Raw genomic sequence first — 19,282 nt, 5'->3', positions numbered from 1 at the left:
CTATTTAAAGAAATAGTGATTAATTATTTGGTTAGTTATAATGAAGGGGATACAAATCCTTTGATGTTTATCTGCCAGTAAATGAAACCCTAAGAACTAGGACTTGCTCCACCTTTGATACAAATTGCCTTGGTGTTGTACTACCAAGTGGTTACTTACATTTGGATTTGCAGATAAGTTTTTCGGTATGAAACTCATAGATCTTAGTCCTAATTCTTAGAGTTTCGTTTACTGGCAGATAAAGATCAAAGGATTTGTATCCCTTTCATTATTATTAAGGTTGCAAGAAAAATAGCCTTTTGGCTTTTATTCTATATTTGGTTAGTTATTAATTCTACATTAGTCAGTTAACTATAAGATATTATAATTTCATGCTTGGAAACATAGAAACACTTTTATTATGATGAAACTTACCTCCTTCAAATAATGGATCCTTATAACCATAACGTCGTATAAATTTGCGTCTTTCAAAGTATCTTCTGCATATATTTAAGGGTGTCACAGCCTGGAAACTCCTGAAAGCACTATTAAACCACCAGCTCATGTTCTGCAAATGATTTAAAACTGTCTTATGAGAATTAATTATAAAACTGATAATTTAATTAAAAATGCATAGAAAGTAATTTATTATTATTCAAATTAAGTCGATATTGAATGCAACATTATTTCAAAGCAGAATATAGAAACTATAAAAGTTTCGGCAAATCCAAGCATAAGCCAACACCTGGTTCATGCTGGGGCAACTCGTAGTAAAGGTGGAGTAAGTTCTGATCACTATCCTTAGTATTTTCCATAATGTAAAGCACATCACCTCATGGATATGTATGACACTATACATAATGGAGGGGGGAGGGTCACTACCCAGACCAGTTTTGACCTTTGTTGAGGTCTCATCAGTGAGTAGGTAAACCCAAATGTAAATACTGAGGTTGAAGTGATGCAGAAGTTATTCTTTACCATACGAGTTGCCAAAAGGTGCACCAATAAATTACTGAGATAAAGAGCCAAAAAGGCTTCTTATGAGAATTAAGTTCTAATAGTGATCAGAACTTACTCCACCTTTACTATGAGTTGCCTCAGCATGAACCAGGTGTTGGCTTAAGCTTGGATTTGCCGAAACTTTTATAGTTTCTATATTCAGCATGAAACTCTTGGATTTTCTATCTTAGAGTTATTCGGCTTTGAAATAATGTTGGATTCAATATCCACTTAATTTGAATAATTTTACAATCGCCGAAGTAAAGCCTTTTTGGCTCTTTATCTCAGTAGTTTATTATTATTATTATATTATTATTACACCCTCGGTGGAGTCGACAGACTCATCGTGGGAGGTTCATTCAACTGACAACATATTTATCATATAGAATTTTAAAGTCCTTAACACTCCTTGAATTAACAACACATTCTGGTAATGCATTTCATTCACTGACAATTCTCCATGTAAAAAAATCTACTCCTCGCATCCTTCTTCACCACACTTTTACATAACTTCCAGGAATGACCTCTGGTTCTCACCTTCTACTCTTTTTATAATCCCCCTCTGGATTAATCTGGTAAAATCCTCTCACTAACTTAAATGTCTCTATCATATCACCTCTCTTCCTCCTGTCCACCAAACTCTGCAATCCACATCTCTTCAACCTCTCTCCATAGCCAGCATTCCAAACTCCTGATATTGTCTTAGTCACTCATCTCTGAACCCTCTCCAATGTCTCCACATCACATTGAAAATTAGGTGACCAGATCTGAGCACAATAGTCCAAGTGTGGTCTGACCAGTGCCTTATACAGTAGCACAATCACTTCCATATCCTTGCATGTTAGAGTACTTATCACAGCAGCACTACGATGTACAACCTTTGCAACCATAGCAGCATGCCCTCTAAACTTCAGTCTACTGTGAACCATCACTCCCAAATCTCTAATCTCATCCACTTCCTGCAGTACAGCACCATCAATATAGTACATAGCCTTATATTTCTGCACTCCAAAATGCAACACTTGCACAATTGATATTAAAACTACAATCCCACTCTTTTGTCCATACAGCAATCCCTCAATTAGTGTGCCTAATGCATTCTTTAAAACAGGCACATTAATCAAATATAATAACCTATGGGAAAAAGTATGATTTGTTCCTCAAATTTCTTTTTTGAACATTAATTTTTTTATAAAAGAATTAAGGTATGTCTCAGGCCCTAGTCAAGGAAAACCATGAAGCTGAAGGACAATAAAACCTATTCAGAATATAAAGTTTATTATTTTACTTCTTAACAAAAAATTGAGCTAACATAGTCTGGCGGACATTTTTTTTTTTTTCATACAATCAGCGGTATAGCCCTATTGCCTCTTCTACTCTTCTGCAAATTTTACTGCTTCTCTCTTCATCAGGGTCAGCTTCTAAGCATTGCTGCTTAAAAACTTCGATCATACAAAAAATATTTTCAAATTGTTTCTGTGAAATCTCTTTTGGCTGACTATCAGTGATTAAATTTTCTTCATATTCTTCGTGATCTTTCCGCTGTAAATCTAAATTTAGCAGGTCGGAATTGCTCAATTCTTCAGAATGAGATTTAATTAATTCTTGGACTTTATCATTGAAGGGGAGAAAGAAATGAAGATGTACGAATTGGTCGCCAACAAGTGAAATTAAGTGGCTTTATAGATAAAATTTCCCAGCTGTTATATAAGCAAAATAGTTACCACTTTAAAAACTACAATGATCATAAAAGAGAAGTTAATTTTCCGATGTGTAATAATAAACAACTCATCCAAGAAGAACGGATTGATTACCCTATTATTGGAACAGATTCTCCTTTTTGTGACATGCGCAGAAGTGTCGAAGGGTCTCGAATCTGTGGGCGTACTATAGCAGACAACATAAATTTTGGCGGTAAAAATTTGGAACATAGTATACATAGTGTACATGGAAGTAGTGCAGTATGCCATTAAAAATAACTTTGTAAAATGTTTCAAATCGGTAACTAAATTATTTCATTCTGTTGAGTGATTTTTTTTTTTAAATAGTTGGCCATAAAAATGTATAGATAGAAAATTTTTTTAAAAAATCTGGGGTGCAATTCTAGCTCGCCTCCTTGTGATGCACCCTGGTCGTGCTAAAGAGCTAGAGCGACTGGCAGCCAGACCATTGTGCAACCATACTTACACATGGAAACCCAAAACTTTCATGCTGTTCTTCTTCTAACCAGCTGATAAGGAATATTGGACATAATAGCCGTATCTTCCAGTTAAATGTTGAAGGTATTAGTGCATCAAAATGCCAATGTCTTTCTAAATTTCTACGATAAAAAAACATTGATCTACTTCTCATTGAAGAATCACATATCGAAACTGAAGATCAAGTTAAATCTAGAGCAATAATCCCTGGCTACGACATTCTCAGAATTACTTAGGGTCGTAGCTACGGCAATATAACATATGTCCAAAATGGTATTGAGAATGCTGTGCTGATATCTTCTTCGACTGATGACGAAATCCATAAGATTACTGTTAAAATAGCAGACAGTATGATTGTGAATGTATATAAACCACCTGCAACTGTTTGGCCAAATGATGTTCTGCAGACATACTCCCACCCAACGGTGTACTCTGGGGACTTCAATAGTCATCATACTTCTTGGAAATACGATCGGAATGATCAAAACAGGGAAATATTAGCTGAATGCACAGATCAACACCGTCTTCACTTGGTTTTTGATGCCAAGGAAAAAAGCACCTTTAAATCAAGAGCCTGGAATAAGGAATACCCAGATTTGACATTCATCTCCACTGATAGTGAAAATCAGCCTCTACAGACTTTCAGACATATTCTTGAGGTTTTTCCAAATAGCCAGCACCATCCCATCTTTATGGAATTAGGAGCCCAAATTCCAGTGATAACATCATTTCCTAGACCAAGATGGAATTTCCAAAAAGCCGACTGGGTAAACTTCACTGCGGATCTAGATGCATACCTTTGAAGAATTCCCCCCAACTTACAAAAACTATACACGGTTCACTGGAGTAGTTATAGCAGTGGCAAAAATACACATTCCTCGAGGCTACCGAAAAGAATACGTGCCTGGATGGACCAATGAAAGCGAATCCCCATATCAGGAATTCCTTGAAAGTAAGGATCCTGAGATAGGAGAACTGCTCCATAGTCTCAACGCTGCTCGTGGGAAAAGTGGATTCAAATAACTGAAAACATAGATTTCAAACACTCTAGTAGAAAAGCCTGGTCACTACTTAAAAAGCTTGGTTAAAGCCCCTCTGTACCAAAGAAATCTCCTCTTGTCGATCCAAATCAGATAGCTGCTCATATTGTTTCGCTTTCTAGAGCTCCTATAGATAAAGAACATACTAAAGAGGTAAAACACAAACTAAAGGCTTCATAGCCTTTAGTAACTCAAAGGTATCAACAATTCTCTTTGCCTTTTTCCCATGAGGAAATATCCTCGGTGCTTCAAAATATCAAAATGGGGAAGGCTCCTGGATTTGACAATGTTCATAATGAATTCCTGAAGCACTGTGGACCTTATGCAAAATCGTGGCTGGCTAAGTTCTTTAACGATATACTTGAAAGTGGCTGCATTCCTAAAGACTTTAAAAGGACAAAAATCATTGCCATGTTAAAACCAGGTTAGCCAGCAGACAGAACTGCAAGCTATCGCCCCACAGCCCTTTTAAGTGCAACCTGCAAATTGTTGGAGAGACTAATATTGAACAGGATCAGTGATAAAATTTTGGAATGTGTTCCAATAGAACAAGCAGGGTTCAGAAGAGATTGCAGCTGCACAGATCAAGTTCTCACCTTAACAACCTACATTGAAGCAGGATTTCAAAGATGCCTGAAGACTACTGCAGTCTTTATTGACTTAACAATGGCTTACGATACTGTTTGGAGGGAGGGACTCATATATAAATTTCTTAAGGTAAAATATTGGGTCATCTCCTGAACAACGTACTGTGTGATCGATATTTCAGGGTAGTCACCGGAGGAAGCATCAGTAAACAGAGAGTGCTTAAGAATGGATTACCTCAGGGCTCAGTGCTCACACCACTGCTTTTTAGCCTTTTCATCACAGATATTCCTGAAACAGCCAGCAGGAAGTTTGCTTATGCAGATGATCTAGCTTTGGTGATCAGCAACAAGTCTATCAAAAGAACTGAAGAAATATTGACAAAAGATCTGTCAACTTTATGGCAGTTCTATAAAAAATGGAGATTAACACCAAATTCTGGTAAAACCGAATGTTCTTGCTTTCACCTGAACAATAGTCTTTTAAATCAAAAACCAAAGATATATGCTGATGGAACATTAATTTCATTTAATCCAACACCTAAATATCTGGGAATAATTCTGGATAGAACTCTGACATATAAACAGCATATGATTAATATCGCTGCTAAAGTCCACACCAGAAATAACATATTTAAGAAGTTTTGTGGTACTATATGGGGCTCAAGTGCCACAACTCTGCAGTGCACTGCAATGGGTCTAGTTTACAGTGCAGCAGAGTATGGTGCTCCTGTCTGGCTCAATAGTTACCATGTTAATAAACTAGATACTCAACTTAACTCCACTCTGCGTTTAATAACAGGTTGCATTAGGAGTACAACCTTACAATGGCTCTCCACTTTGAGCCATATTGCTCCTCCGGAACTGCGATGACAGGAAGCCTTGCTTCGTAAATATAAAAGAATTTTAAATAACCAAAATCTCCCAATACATGAATTCATTCCAGCTTTATCCAACAGACTAAAATCCAGAAGACCTGTCATAAAAACCGCCTATAATCTTCTTCCAGAATGACAGTATATAAGGTGAGTAGGTGGGATGTACTGTGGTCCCAAGCAGTATCACCTGAAGTTCGCAATCACATAAACATCTTCCAAAAACCATCTGGATTTGACCTGCCAAGGAATATATGGACGACAGCTAACAGGATTCGTACAGGCCATGGTGTATGTGGAAACTTACTTTCAAAGTGGGGTAAGATACCAAATCCCCATTGTCCCTGTGGAGCAAAGACCCAAACCATTTATCATATAGTACAGGAATGCGAGCTGACACCATATCCAGGTGACTTTAAAGATATCTTTGACCAGAGGCGATGAACTGGATCAAAAACCTAAATGTTAATGTGACTAATCTTATGTCTGATGCTTGTCATAAATTTCATATTTGTATTTTCCTGAATGCAGACTTTTTTTTTTTTTTTAATCATATATGTGTATCTTATCTATACTCATGTTTATTATATCTTACTGTCTTTTAACCATGTGTACAAGCCATAAGATAATAAATTTTAAAAATCTGTAACATTTATTTTTAAGATGCATACAGGAGCACTAATTGAATTTTAGAGGCACACTAATCAAATTTGGGTATCGAAAAAAAATGATGCACTAATCGGGGGCATATTAATAGAGGGATTACTGTATTTAAATCTTCCTGAAAGGATTCAAGCATCAGCAGTGCTACTGATGAATCAAATTCTTCCCAAATTTGATTCATCAGCAAATAACTGAAGATCCCCAGTCAGTCCACATGATATATCATTTACAAACAAGTTAAACAGCAGGGGCCAAGAACAGAACCCTGGGGGCATGCCACTGGTCACCCTTCTTTTTTGAGACGATGCTGCATCATACACAACCTGCTGGTATCATTCAGAGAGCCAATCTCTGATCCATCTAACCAATATACTGTCTATGCCCATCCTCTGCAGCTTGTACACCAACTTATCATGTGGTAATCTATCAATTGCTTTTGCAAAGTCTAAGATTATTACTGTATAAGATTCTCCCTTATCTAACACACTCATCACCTTATTATAAAATGCAAGTAAATTACTGAAATAGGACCTACCGTTTACAAATTCATGCTGGCCTCCATAAAGAATGCCCCTCATGCTGGCCTCCATGTCCATCAACCCAATTCTGTATTCTATTCCTTATCAATCTCTCCAACACCTTGACCACAACTGCAGTTATACAGACTGGCCTATAGTTGGAGACTTCTGTCTTAGAACCATGCTTGTGGAGTGGTACTATTTTGCTCTCTTTCCACTCCTTAGGAACCCTACCAACTGCAAGACTTTCATTAAATAACCAGGTCAAGGGCATAATCAACTGTGGTGCACATTCCTTAAGTATATGTAATGGTATGTCATCCATTCCCACAGCCTTATTCACATCTAACCCAAACAATATCTGATACACCTCTGTTTCTTTCACTTCCAATTCTCCTAATACTTGCCTCTCTTCTATATATTGTACTGGATAATTTATACCAGCATGATATATGCTGATAAAGTGCTCATTCAGTAATTCCACTATATCCTTTGCAGCTGTTAGTCTGCTGCCATGAACATCCACCAATGTCAGTCTGCCATAATTATTCTTCCTCTTGCTTGTCATGTAGTAGAAAAATTCCCTCGAGTTCACCTTAGCCTGACCAGCCAATCTCCTCTCATACTGCACCTTTTCTTTCTTTACCATGCTCGTCACCTTTCTAGTCTGCACCTTATACGCTTCATGGATCTGATCACCACCATCTTGTACCTCCTTCATAACATTTTCTTTTCCAGCAGAGCTTGCTTGATTTCACTGTTCATCCATTTCACTCCCACTCTATTTACTCGCTTAACCCTCAGTATGCAGTCATACATTGCTTTTGTCAGATACTGCCTTATGAGTTTCCATGTATTTTCATCATCTTTTCCACTCAGCTCATCTACCCAAAGTACTGATGCTAACTGACTACAGAGTTTCCTATAATCACCTGCTTTATATTTCCACATGTATCCATTTTTGGCAGTGACCTTTTCTTGTTTCATCACTTCCCAAACAAGTACCTCATGATCACTCTCACCAACTAGCGGCAGTGTCAACACCTCATTAATGATAAGTGACATTATAAATCAATATAAAAACATCTAAAAGAGTTTAAATTAATATTTACTATTAAAATAAATTACAAATAATATTTATTTTATTTTATTTATTCATATGGAGTTTCCTCCCTTTTCTCCCCTGTCCCTATTGGGGCAAGTTGAGCCCCCTCATGGGGGGTTAAGTATTTATGGCTGTAGATCCGTGTGTTCACAGGCCGGTTTGCCTGCTTGCGGGATGAAAAACCCCAGATAAACTGGGGGGAAAACCCTGCTGTCCACGCCCAAGACCGGCTAACTTGGCTATGGCTGAGGAAGATCCTTAAGCTCCTCAAGTCGGCGACGGGAATCAAACCCAGGACACTCCTTCCCCAGACATATGGTTGCGAAACGCAAAGCCACTAGGCTAACCGCGCGGACACAAATAATATTAAGTAAATTTCTCTTAATCATAAAAGTAGAAATTCTCGAAAATATGTGTTTTACAAACACACATCACATCCATATAGCCTGTTCTGGAAAAGGTACAGGTGAAAATCAGTTCAAGAAGAGAAATCTGATCCTGTTTGGAAATATGGGTATTATCAAAGGTAAAGATAAGAGAAATGAGATTTTCTTGCAAGAAATAAGACAGGACTGCATATTGGTAGAACAAGGACTACCCTCAACTAACTGAAGATGGAAAGTTTAAGGCAACAACGATTATGGATTATCTTGAAACCTAAAAATTAAATGTACGCTGCACCAGTAAAGCGCTAAGGAAGATATGCGGTTAGTGAAAGAAATCCATGTGGGGAAGAGCTATGGGTAAAAGTACTGAGCTTAAGGTATTCTGGCATTGGTGGGGAAATAAGAGGGGGAAGAGGCCACCCAATCATGATATATATTGAATGATTGGAGAAAGAAACTAGTGACTCAAGTGATTTAAAGGGTAGACAGACCATAAGATGCCTCTGCACTACCAGATCCAATTAAATGCTTTGGAAATGTCAAGAGCAACCACATCATTTTGACCAAACTTGCTCGTGTCTAGGAGATCTACTGAATATCAAGTATGATGGTATCCATATTCATCATCATTACAAACCATGGGTGCACTGCCCATTGGTGTCTGATGCCTCCTTCACTATCTTCTTCCACCTTTCTTTGTCCAGTGCAGTGTTATAGTTTCTGTAAACCCATTTCACACCAGTCCTTTATGTCGACTATCCATTCTCTGTATGGTCTACTTCTGTTTACACCATCCATAATACCATTCATGAATGTCTTTATCTTATCCTCGCTCATTCTGCAGATGGTACAAATAATTGCAGCTTCCGTTGTATAATTTTCTGCATTAAATTCTCCTTTGGTTGTATGTTCTGATAGAGCTCTCCTTTGTGAGTTTATGTACCCATCCAATTCTTAGAATCTTCCTGTAACAAGTTCTTTCAAATGCCAAAATTCTTTTTCTTGATTCTTTATTTATTACCATGTTTCAGATCCATACAGTACACTGCTAAAGATGCATATTTCTAGCACCCTTAATTTTGTTTGCAGGCTGATCGCTTTACTTTTCCAGATGTTATCCATGGCCTTCAGATTTGTTCTTCCCTTTACATTCCTGATCTTTAATTTTTTTTTTTTTTTTTTTTTTTTTTTTTTTTTTTTTTTTTACAGTCCAAGTCATGTATGTCATTTTCCAGTATGGGTTTTCACTTTCAGTCGTTTCCAACTGTAGGTGACTTTGTAGGCATTGCCCACAAAGTATTCCTGAAGAGAATTTTATAGCGTAGTCCACCATTGCCTCCCCCCCCTCCATTTTATCCAGGCTTGGGATCGGCATATGGCTGGGACATATTCATGACTGTAATCCATGTGTATGTTCACAGGCCAGTTCGCCTGTTCTGAGAGACGAAAAAATCCCCCCCATACCTCTGTATAAGACTGGCTAACTCACCTTTAGTCGAAAGAGACCAGATAAAGGTTCCTCACATCACTGACGGGAATCAAACCTAGGTCTTTCCAACCAAAGGACTTTGTCTATATGGAGTGAGCTACGGAGGCTCCTCATATGTTATTTTACTTCCCAAATATATGAATTGTTCCACATTTTCTATATCAATTCCATTCCCTTGTATCTTTTCTTTCATGTTCTTCTCACTTAATAAATACCATTGTCTTTATTTTTTCCAAGTTCATAGCAAATCGAAATATCTTCCCCTCCTCATTTAACAGATTTAATTATTGAAATAACAGCCAACAGTGTTCACTTCGAAGTAAAATTATTCAAAATTAAGTGGATATTGAATACGACATTATTTCTTAGCCCAATAAGAAACTTAAAGATAGGAAATCTAATCTAAGAGTTTCCTTCTTTTAAGAGTTTCATGCCGAATATAGAAAACTATAAAGTTCGGCGAGTCCAAACGTAAGCCAACACCTGGTAGTACAATGCTAGAGTAACAAAATGATAGTAAAAGTGGAGCAAGCTCCGATCACTGTCCTAGTATTTACCCATAATGTAAAAGGAGATGTATTACTGTTCTACATTATGAGAGAAGGTCGCTACCCAGACCGGTTTCAACCTTTTTCGAGGTCTCATCAGTGAGTAGGTAGACCTAGATGTAATAATAAGGTTTCAAAAGTCAGAGCTTGTTTCTTTACTGTACGAGTTGCCAAAAGGTGCACAAATACAATTATTGAAATAAGAGCCAACAGGCTCCACTTCGGCAAAGTAAAATTATTCAAAATTAAGTGGATATCAAATACCACATTATTTTTTAGCCGAATAAGAAACTCAAAGATAGGAAATCTAATCTAAGAGTTTCATGCCGAATATAGAAAACTATAAAGTTCAGCGAGTCCAAGCGTAAGCCAACACCTGGTAGTGCAATGCTACAGGCGCTGGCCTATGCTTGGACTCACCGAACTTTATAGTTTTCTATATTCGGCATGAAACTCTTAGATTAGATTTCCTATCTTTGAGTTTCTTATTCGGCTAAAAAATAATGTGGTATTCAATATCCACTTAATTTTGAATAATTTTACTTTGCCGAAGTGGGGCCTGTTGGCTCTTATTTCAATAATTGTATTTGTGCACCTTTTGGCAACTCATACAGTAGAGAAATAAGCTCTGACTATTGAAACCTTATTATTACATCTAGGTCTACCTACTCACTGATGAGACCTCGAAAAAGGTTGAAACCGGTCTGGGTAGCGACCTTCTCTCATAATGTAGAACAGTAATACATCTCCTTTTACATTATGAGTAAATACTAGGACAGTGATCGGAGCTTGCTCCACTTTTACTATCATTTTGTTACTCTAGCATTGTACTACCAGGCGTTGGCTTACATTTGGACTCGCTGAACTTTATAGTTTTCTATATCCGACATGAAACTCTTAGATTAGATTTCCTATCTTTGAGTTTCTTATTGGGCTAAGAAATAACGTGGTATTCAATATCCACTTAATTTTGAATAACAGATTCAATGTTTTTTGTAGTTCTCTTTTTTCTTCTTAAATAATAACAATGTCATCAATTAATCTCAGATTGTTAATTCTCATTCCATGTACTGATATTCCTTTTGCATCTTCCTTCATTTTGTCCATTGCTATTTCTAAATGTGCAATGAAAATGCCTAGTGACATTGGGTCCCCCCCCCCTGTCAAGTACCTCTACTTGTTCTAAACCATTTCCCCAAGTCCTCACCTATTTTAACTGCTTCAACTGCATTCTTATAAACATCTTTTAATATGGATATTAGTTTTCTGTCAATTCCATAGGATTCTAGCACTGTAAATGTCACTTTCTGGTCATGCCATCAAATGCCATCTGAAAATCAATAAAGCAAGTATATATATGTTTTTGTTTTTTCTCCTAGCTTTCTCTGCTTTTAACCGCATTGTCAAAATCTGTCAAATTGTACTTCTATCTTTCCTGAATCCTGCTTGCTCATCTGCAAGGCATGCTTCCAATTGTGTTCTCAATCTTTGTCAATATTATCACCTTACCAAGGTGATGACTAGTCAAAGCAATTGGTCTGTAATTTTTACATTCTAGCTTATTTCCTTTCTTGTATAATGTTACTAATATCAATTTCACCCACTCCTCTGGCATTTTCCCTTCCTTCCATACCATATTACATAGTTGGTGCATTTCTGTAACCATACTTTTGCCACCATATTTAATCATTTCTTCAGTGATGTTCATTACCAGGACTCTTGTTGTATTTTAGCCATCCTATTGCTTTTTCTACCTCTCCTCTTGAAATGTCCATGGTATACTCATTACCTGGTGATATCTGCTCCAATTCTTCAATCAGTTTCCCAACTCCATCTAAATCTAGTTTTTCTTCATATAGATCACTATAGTATCTTGTCCACTGCAGTCCAATTTTATCTTTATTCATCAATACTTTGCCTTTTTTATCTTTAATTGTGATCTGTTTTGGTTGCCGCCTTCTATTAACACCCCAACCAGTCATGACGTCTATAGACATTCAGCAAAATCTGGATACGATTCTGTAATACCTATTGAATAACATGGATAAGTGCAATTTGGTCTCACTGTTTCATCCACCATGGCTGGTAGAGAGGTTAATGGTTCTAATCATTTTGTACAACTCCCTAGTTTTGTGCTCTTCATAGTGATGTTCTATATTATTGCACTGAGCTTCTAATCATTTCATCTTATCCATTCTAACTGGTTTTTTCACCTCATTATACTTTCTTCTATATTACTCCTCTATTTGTTCTGATGTATCCCTTCTGATCCTCAAAATTCTCTTCTACTGTACTAACTTCAGTGTTTCCTGTCTAATCGACTTCTTGATCTTCTCTTCTGGTACTGTTTTTCTTCAACTGCGTCTTCTATCGCCTTCATTACTCCTTTGACTCTTAGATTCAAATTTTTTTTCTTTTTCCACACTTTTTAGTTTCTCCTCTAACACTGTTCTGTACCGTCTTCCTATTTCTGCTTCACTTATTCTTGCTGTATCTCTTCGTTTCTGATGATGGGATTTATATTTTCTTTTTAATTTCAACTTAATGTTTGCAATCACTAAGCTATGATCCAAATCTATATCCATTCCTTGAAAAGTTTGACACTGCTATACTGATGCTATCCATTTTCTTTTAATCATATCATTCATGTTCTTGGTTTCCCATCATTCGATTGCCCCATTCATTTTCTACTTTTTTATTTTGCTGGAATCTTGTGTTACAGAACATCACCTTGTGGTCCATGGCAAATTCTAATCATTTTCTCACCTCATTCGTTTCTTTCTCCAAAACCATATTTTCCCATGACGCTTTCCCAACCATCATTTTCTATTCCAACTTTGGAATTCTAGTCTCCTTCAATAATTGGTATATCTTTTTTTTGGTATTGTTTCTATTGTCTGTTAGATCTTTGTAAAATAAATCAATATCCTCAATCTGTACTGTCAGAGATGGGTGCATATATCTAGACGATTCATATGTTAAATGGCTTTGGTTGAAATCTTTCTATCAGGATTCGTTCATTGATGGTTTATAGACTAACACCAGGAGTGAATATTCTGGGTGTGCTAGGTGTGTGGTGCTCATCCACGAAATATCAGTATCAATGATATTATATTTTTGCACTTATTCCTGTTTTGCATTGCCCTCTTCACGAGGATAATGAAGCATTAGTGCTTTATGAACAAGACACTTTTCGACGCATAAACATTGCATCACATTCGTGCTAATAGGGTTTACTTTCAAAATGCATACACCTTTGCGCCCTTTGAAAAGATGTAAAGAGGGTGCAGCAGGTCAAATTCTTAGCGTTCTAGTATTTTTAAACTGCTGAAAAGGAGAGGCTGGGTCAGCTCACCCAGCACCTGCAATTGGTTATTGTGTCAACCAATCCAATTGAATGTTATCACTTGTCATCAGCTGAGCTCTTTCTGTATCCAATATTTCTACTCACACTTATTCTTTCCTTTCATTTCCTATTCTCACGTCTCGTAAATGATGGTTTGCATATTTTCATCCTTGAGTATTTCAAATATACCAACCAAATATAGCATTCTCCTTCATTGTTGTTCTCTAATAAATCCTAAAACAAATCGATTGTTCCCCCACTGCAGAAATTCAAAGTTATCCTGCAATTAATTGCATTGGACCAATTAAGATCAGAGGTAATGCGTTATGCACTCTCAAAACTTTCATACATCGGTAAAAATGCAATCATATGGTCATGTGCATCCCTATGGAGAGTGGGCTAACGGGGAACTCCCACTCACGGGGTTGAGTAAAAAATTCCACAAATTATAATCGTAAAAGTGATTGAGATATGTAACTTTACACCCTTGAACATGGGCCACTTTTTTCTGTCTTAAAATTTTATTATGGGTTAGCCTGTGTCAGCCCACGGAGGAGTAGCCATAGAACACGTGGCTATGCCGCCTATATTTATTGCAGCAATAAAGCACGTGTTCCTGTTTTTGGTTCATCTTTTTCTGATTTGTGAAAAAAATGTTCATTACTGTTGTGAACAGTGACCAGTGTTCATTTGTCCTCTGTGTCTAGTGAATCACTAAGTGAAATATGAATTGTAAATTTATAGTGAAACAAATTTAAACAGAAAAATACATTTTTAAAAGGTAAGTATGTAATTTAATATTATTTTACTTGTTTTATGATTTTTTTGCTTTTAAATTGAAATCATTTAATTTAGGATTTGGGGATTAATTAATTAATTTTTAATTAAATATGCAGGTCAATTTTTTTAATATATGGAATTGTGCTAAAAACTGTATTAATTCCGAATACTTTTTTCCCATGAATTAAAGATCATTAAAATCAATGTAAAACGAAAATAATGTATTATAATTTACATCGACAAATAATTACATAAAAAAAAATGCTAAGATGTTTATTGATGTAATTATTTAATTACATCAATTATAAAAATTTATTGATGTAATTATTTGTCTCCAAGCTTTGCCCACCCACCCTCGGAAAATTTTCTGCAAACACCCATGCATACGGTCAAATTGGCATGAAATTTGTAGCATGGGTTGCATAACCCACACGACAGCATACCCAACTGAAATGGGCACGCGAAACCACTGAACAGTGCCTCTAGCTTTTTTGTTAAGAAAGAAGCAAACTCCTGCTTTGTGCTTGGTGTCATGCCCTCAGCATATGACTTTACATCCATTTATCTCTCTTGATGATATCCATCGCATCTCCGCCAGTTCTAGTACATCACATTGATATTTCTTCATTTCCTCGTAAAGTAATTCTAGTTTTCCTGACATCCAAAGTGTCCATACATTCCATGTGCCTACTGGTAACAGATCTGTCAGTTTTTGTTTGCTTTCGGTATCCCACTTTTCAATCCAATCCCAATCACTCAATTGGTATCATGACCTTGTTCATCTGGGCAGAGTTGGTATCCATATTACTCATCACTAATTAGTCTTTTCTTCTTTATTATAAGTTACACACACAAGAAGTTTCAGAAACGGATAGCAAATTGTTGGCATGTATGCAGGAGTTAAGAGAGATAGAGAGAAGGAATCAATGTTCTTTTGGGGCAACTGAAGGTTGTAGTCCTTGAGGAACACTCCATGAAGAAGGCTACACAGAACAGGTTCAAAAAGTTAATGGGTGAACTGTAAATAGATGCTAGGCATTTACTGCTGTTTGTTGTTATGGTAGACTTAGCAGAAGTGGGAGAGGAGAGGAAATAATGCATGCCAGTTTTGTGGTACAGCGCCCGTAAAAATATATACAGAAAAGTCAAAGAGCAGAAATGGGCTATCTGTGAGATGGTGGTGAAAGTAAACTATGAATGAGAGAATTATAGGCAGGTTACATAATTTATATAAATAATTTTGTATGGTTTATATAAGGTTTAATTATGCAATTATAATAAAAGCCAACTCACCGATAAAATGTTGGGCAGAAGTAAGAAGACAAACAAAATAAGACACATTTAAGGTATGGTAAATTAAGAGAAATACATACGATGATTAAAAGACATTGAATGATACTTTCTGATGAAAGAAAAAAGAAAAAATGAAAGGAAGAATGTAAAGTGATAAAGAAATACAGAACAAAAAAACAGAAATATTGTGGCTTTGGATTATACTGTATGAGTAAATTAAAACAAAAGATTAAAAGAAAGTACAGAAGGTCCTCAACTTATGAAAAGTTTGCTGTAACTTACATAACTTGAATTTTACATAAGTTGGATTTAACTTCCTCTCCTACCTGTTAATCACACCTATTCCTCATGTGTTTACAGTAATGCATTAAAAGTTATTTGTGTTAGTTTCTCACACAATTCACAAGTTGGATTTCAATATGTCATGTTTAATGCAAAGTAATATAATATAGTATAAATTGTATGAGAAAATAGAAAAATTTTAAGAAACTGTTTAATTTGGCCTTTTGACCTTCCTTGTGAAAATATTAAGAGATGACTGAACAGTGGTGAGTTTTTTCTCTTCATAAATGTAATATCTATTTCTCTTTGGACTTTTACATTAAAAATATGCAGCACTAAAACACTAAACAAACAGCATTTCTGTGTTGAAAGTGAGACTGAGGGAAGTGTACACGCACCAACATAGGCTCTACCTTGTGAAAGACTGCGACTAGATGACATGTGAATACCATATGTGGATTAAGTAAAATATTTATAATTCACCAGTTTTCTAGCCCTTTCAAGATAATTTGCATAAGTTCGAATTTACGTAAGTCAGGGACTGCCCATATTTAATGAACCTTTTTACTAATATTTAACCTTTTTGGAAAGGAGAAAATAGTTCTATTGCATAAAGGAGACTCCAAGACTGATTTAGCAAATTACTGACCAATCAGCACATCAGGAATCATAGTCAAAGTACAGGAGAAATTGGTCAAGAGCAAAATACTGGAATGGATAAACAGAAATTGGATACTATATGGGCAGGGGGCAACATGGTTTTGTGAAGGGTAGGTCGTGTCTCAGTAACTTACATTTTATAATACAGTGACAACTGAGTTGGATAAATGTAATGGGTTTACAGTGATATAGCTGGGCTTAGCAAAGGCATTTGACAGGCTACTGCATGGAATTATAATTAATAAAGTACAGAACATGGAGGTGGATATAAAGTTGATGAAGTGGATAACAGGATGTTATATCAGAGAGTAGTTTATTCAGGAGTCCAGTAGAAGGCCTGTGACTAGTGGCTTGCCACAGGGATCTGTTCTTGGCTACTACTATTTAATTTGCACATTAATGATATAGGAAAGGATCTGAAAGGAACTATTCAATTGTTTGCTGATGATGCAAAATTGGGTAGAGCAATAGTTAATAAAGATTATGTCAATTTGTGCAGGATGATTTGGAGAGACTGGCAGTCAGGGCAAAGGAGAATGGATGTCAGTTTAATGTGGCAAAGTGTAAGGTTATGCATTTTGGAGTGAAAAGATTAGCAGCAGTATATTACATTGGTGGAACCGTACTCCAGGAGATTGATGAGACCAGGTATTTGGGAGTGTTGGTGGACAGGGAGTTAAAGTTTAAGGGGCAAATCGCAAAAGTAGCTCATCAAATCACTTGGTTGCTGAAAAATACTTTAACAAGCAGAGACAAACAAGTTATTGTTCCTCTGTATTGAGCCTTAATAAGACCCCATCTAGACTACGGTGCCCAGATATGGGCTCCAGAGTTTCTTCTTGATAGGGAGGAGGTGGAGAGGATCCAGAGGCGTGTGACCAAGATGATAGCAGGTCTATGGAACGAACTTTATGAGAAAAGGTTGAAGATTTGTGGGTTAAAAAAATTGGTTGATAGGCAGAAAAGGGGTGATATGATTGAGACATTCAAATTACTGAAGTGTTTGTATAAGATTAATTCAGAAGATATTTTTGAGAATAGGACTGATGGTGGGAGGACTAGGGGCCATACATGGAAGCTGGGCAAGAATGTGGTTAGCAAGGGTGTTAGAGCTAGGTTTTTTACTTAGAGAGTGGTGAATGAGTAGAATAAGCTGCCAGAGTCTGTTGTGGATGCTATGACTGTGAATGAGTTCAAGGTGAGGTGTGATAGATACTGTGTGAATACTGAATAGTTGTTCTTGACATGCTGTTAGGACCTCCCTCAATGAGTCTGTCGACTCCTTGAGGTTGCCAGAAATAATAATATAATTATGAATGTACATTGTCTTCCGTTCGGGCCCCTTCAGATCTTCCCGGAAACGAACAACTAAATTCTGAAATTGTATCCTGGACCCGATTATATCACCGTAATTTTTGATTAAAATTTACGAAAATATACCTATTTATTCTTTATTTATTTGATGTATCATAAATCACCTTATGATAAATTGTTGAGTTCTGTGTAAAAAAAAAAATTGTATAAGCAGGACTAATTCATAGGTAACATTATACTGTAAAGCGGTTTTCATTTGTTTTTCATTTCCTGTTCGTTTCATGCACACTTTATTCAAAAAAAAAACTTTTTTGGAAAGGCGCCGTACATTATATATATATATATATATATATATATAAAGTAGCTCAGACATGAATATATTTCGCATGCAAAACTTTGTTTTGCTTACTTGGGAAAAGGATTAAAACTAAGTTTAAAATTTCTTGGTATCTTTAACGTATTTTACACCCAAGGTAAAATACTTCATATATTATTATTATTCGTGGCACCTCCAAGGAGTCCAAAGACTCATATATATATATATATATATATATATATATATATATATATATATATATAAAATCATAACTGAAAACCAAGTAAGTGACATTAGTGAAATACTTATTTGTAATTTGCTCCCTAACTTTTATTGGTCGCTGAATTGCAGACCAATTTCAAAGGGTACCAAATCAGCTATGGAATTTACTCACACTTTCATATGAACAATGATAAAATTACAGTAATACTGAAGCCCACAATCTATAAAAAAACCTGAGACCGATACAATTTTCGAAGGAATGGTCAAAACTTGTGGATGGAACACCAAAAATCCATTCGCGGTCAGGCCATTACAAATGAGTAAATTATTATTAAAATAAAAATGTTATACATCAATCACTATAATAATTTCTTGTTCGAACTCCTTGGAAGTGTCACGAATAAAAATAATAATAATAATAAATAATTACCATACTCGAAAACCAAACCCTAAGAAACCAGTTACTGTATCTTTGGAATTGTAGTCAACAAATTGGTTACAGTAATTCATAACATACACAGTGATAGTTAAAATTACTGATGTTATATTGCAAATATGGGTCATTATAATACCAAGTTTCAAATTAATTAGAGTATTGTTTATTAAAATCGCGTTACCACCGAAACTGATTTCGTACGTCGAAAGTTAACAATTACTTACAGCTTCGATAATTATCACACTTGGA

At 36.1% G+C, this 19,282-nt stretch overlaps 1 protein-coding gene across 4 annotated transcripts in view; it reads right to left on the bottom strand.

Annotated features, from left to right (window-relative positions):
• mRpL51 (mitochondrial ribosomal protein L51) overlaps nt 1–19,282 on the bottom strand; it is a 42,142-nt gene extending 22,860 nt beyond the window's left edge. Inside the window, exons 1-2 of one of the 4 annotated variants that reach the window (XM_090391449.1) lie at nt 19,258–19,282; nt 415–547 (exon numbers count right to left, since the gene is read on the bottom strand). In XM_090391449.1, coding sequence (XP_090247575.1) covers nt 415–544 — 130 coding nt within the window. In that variant the 5' untranslated portion in view covers nt 545–547; nt 19,258–19,282. The other 3 variants (XM_090391447.1, XM_090391450.1, XM_090391448.1) reach the window with 3 other exon arrangements.

This window comes from Typopeltis vanoorti, chromosome 4 (assembly GCF_054136105.1).
Source record: "Typopeltis vanoorti isolate ZY-2024b chromosome 4, IOZ_Tvanoo_1.0, whole genome shotgun sequence".
NCBI lineage: Eukaryota > Metazoa > Arthropoda > Arachnida > Uropygi > Thelyphonidae > Typopeltis > Typopeltis vanoorti.
This window is presented reverse-complemented; position numbering and strand designations above follow the sequence as displayed.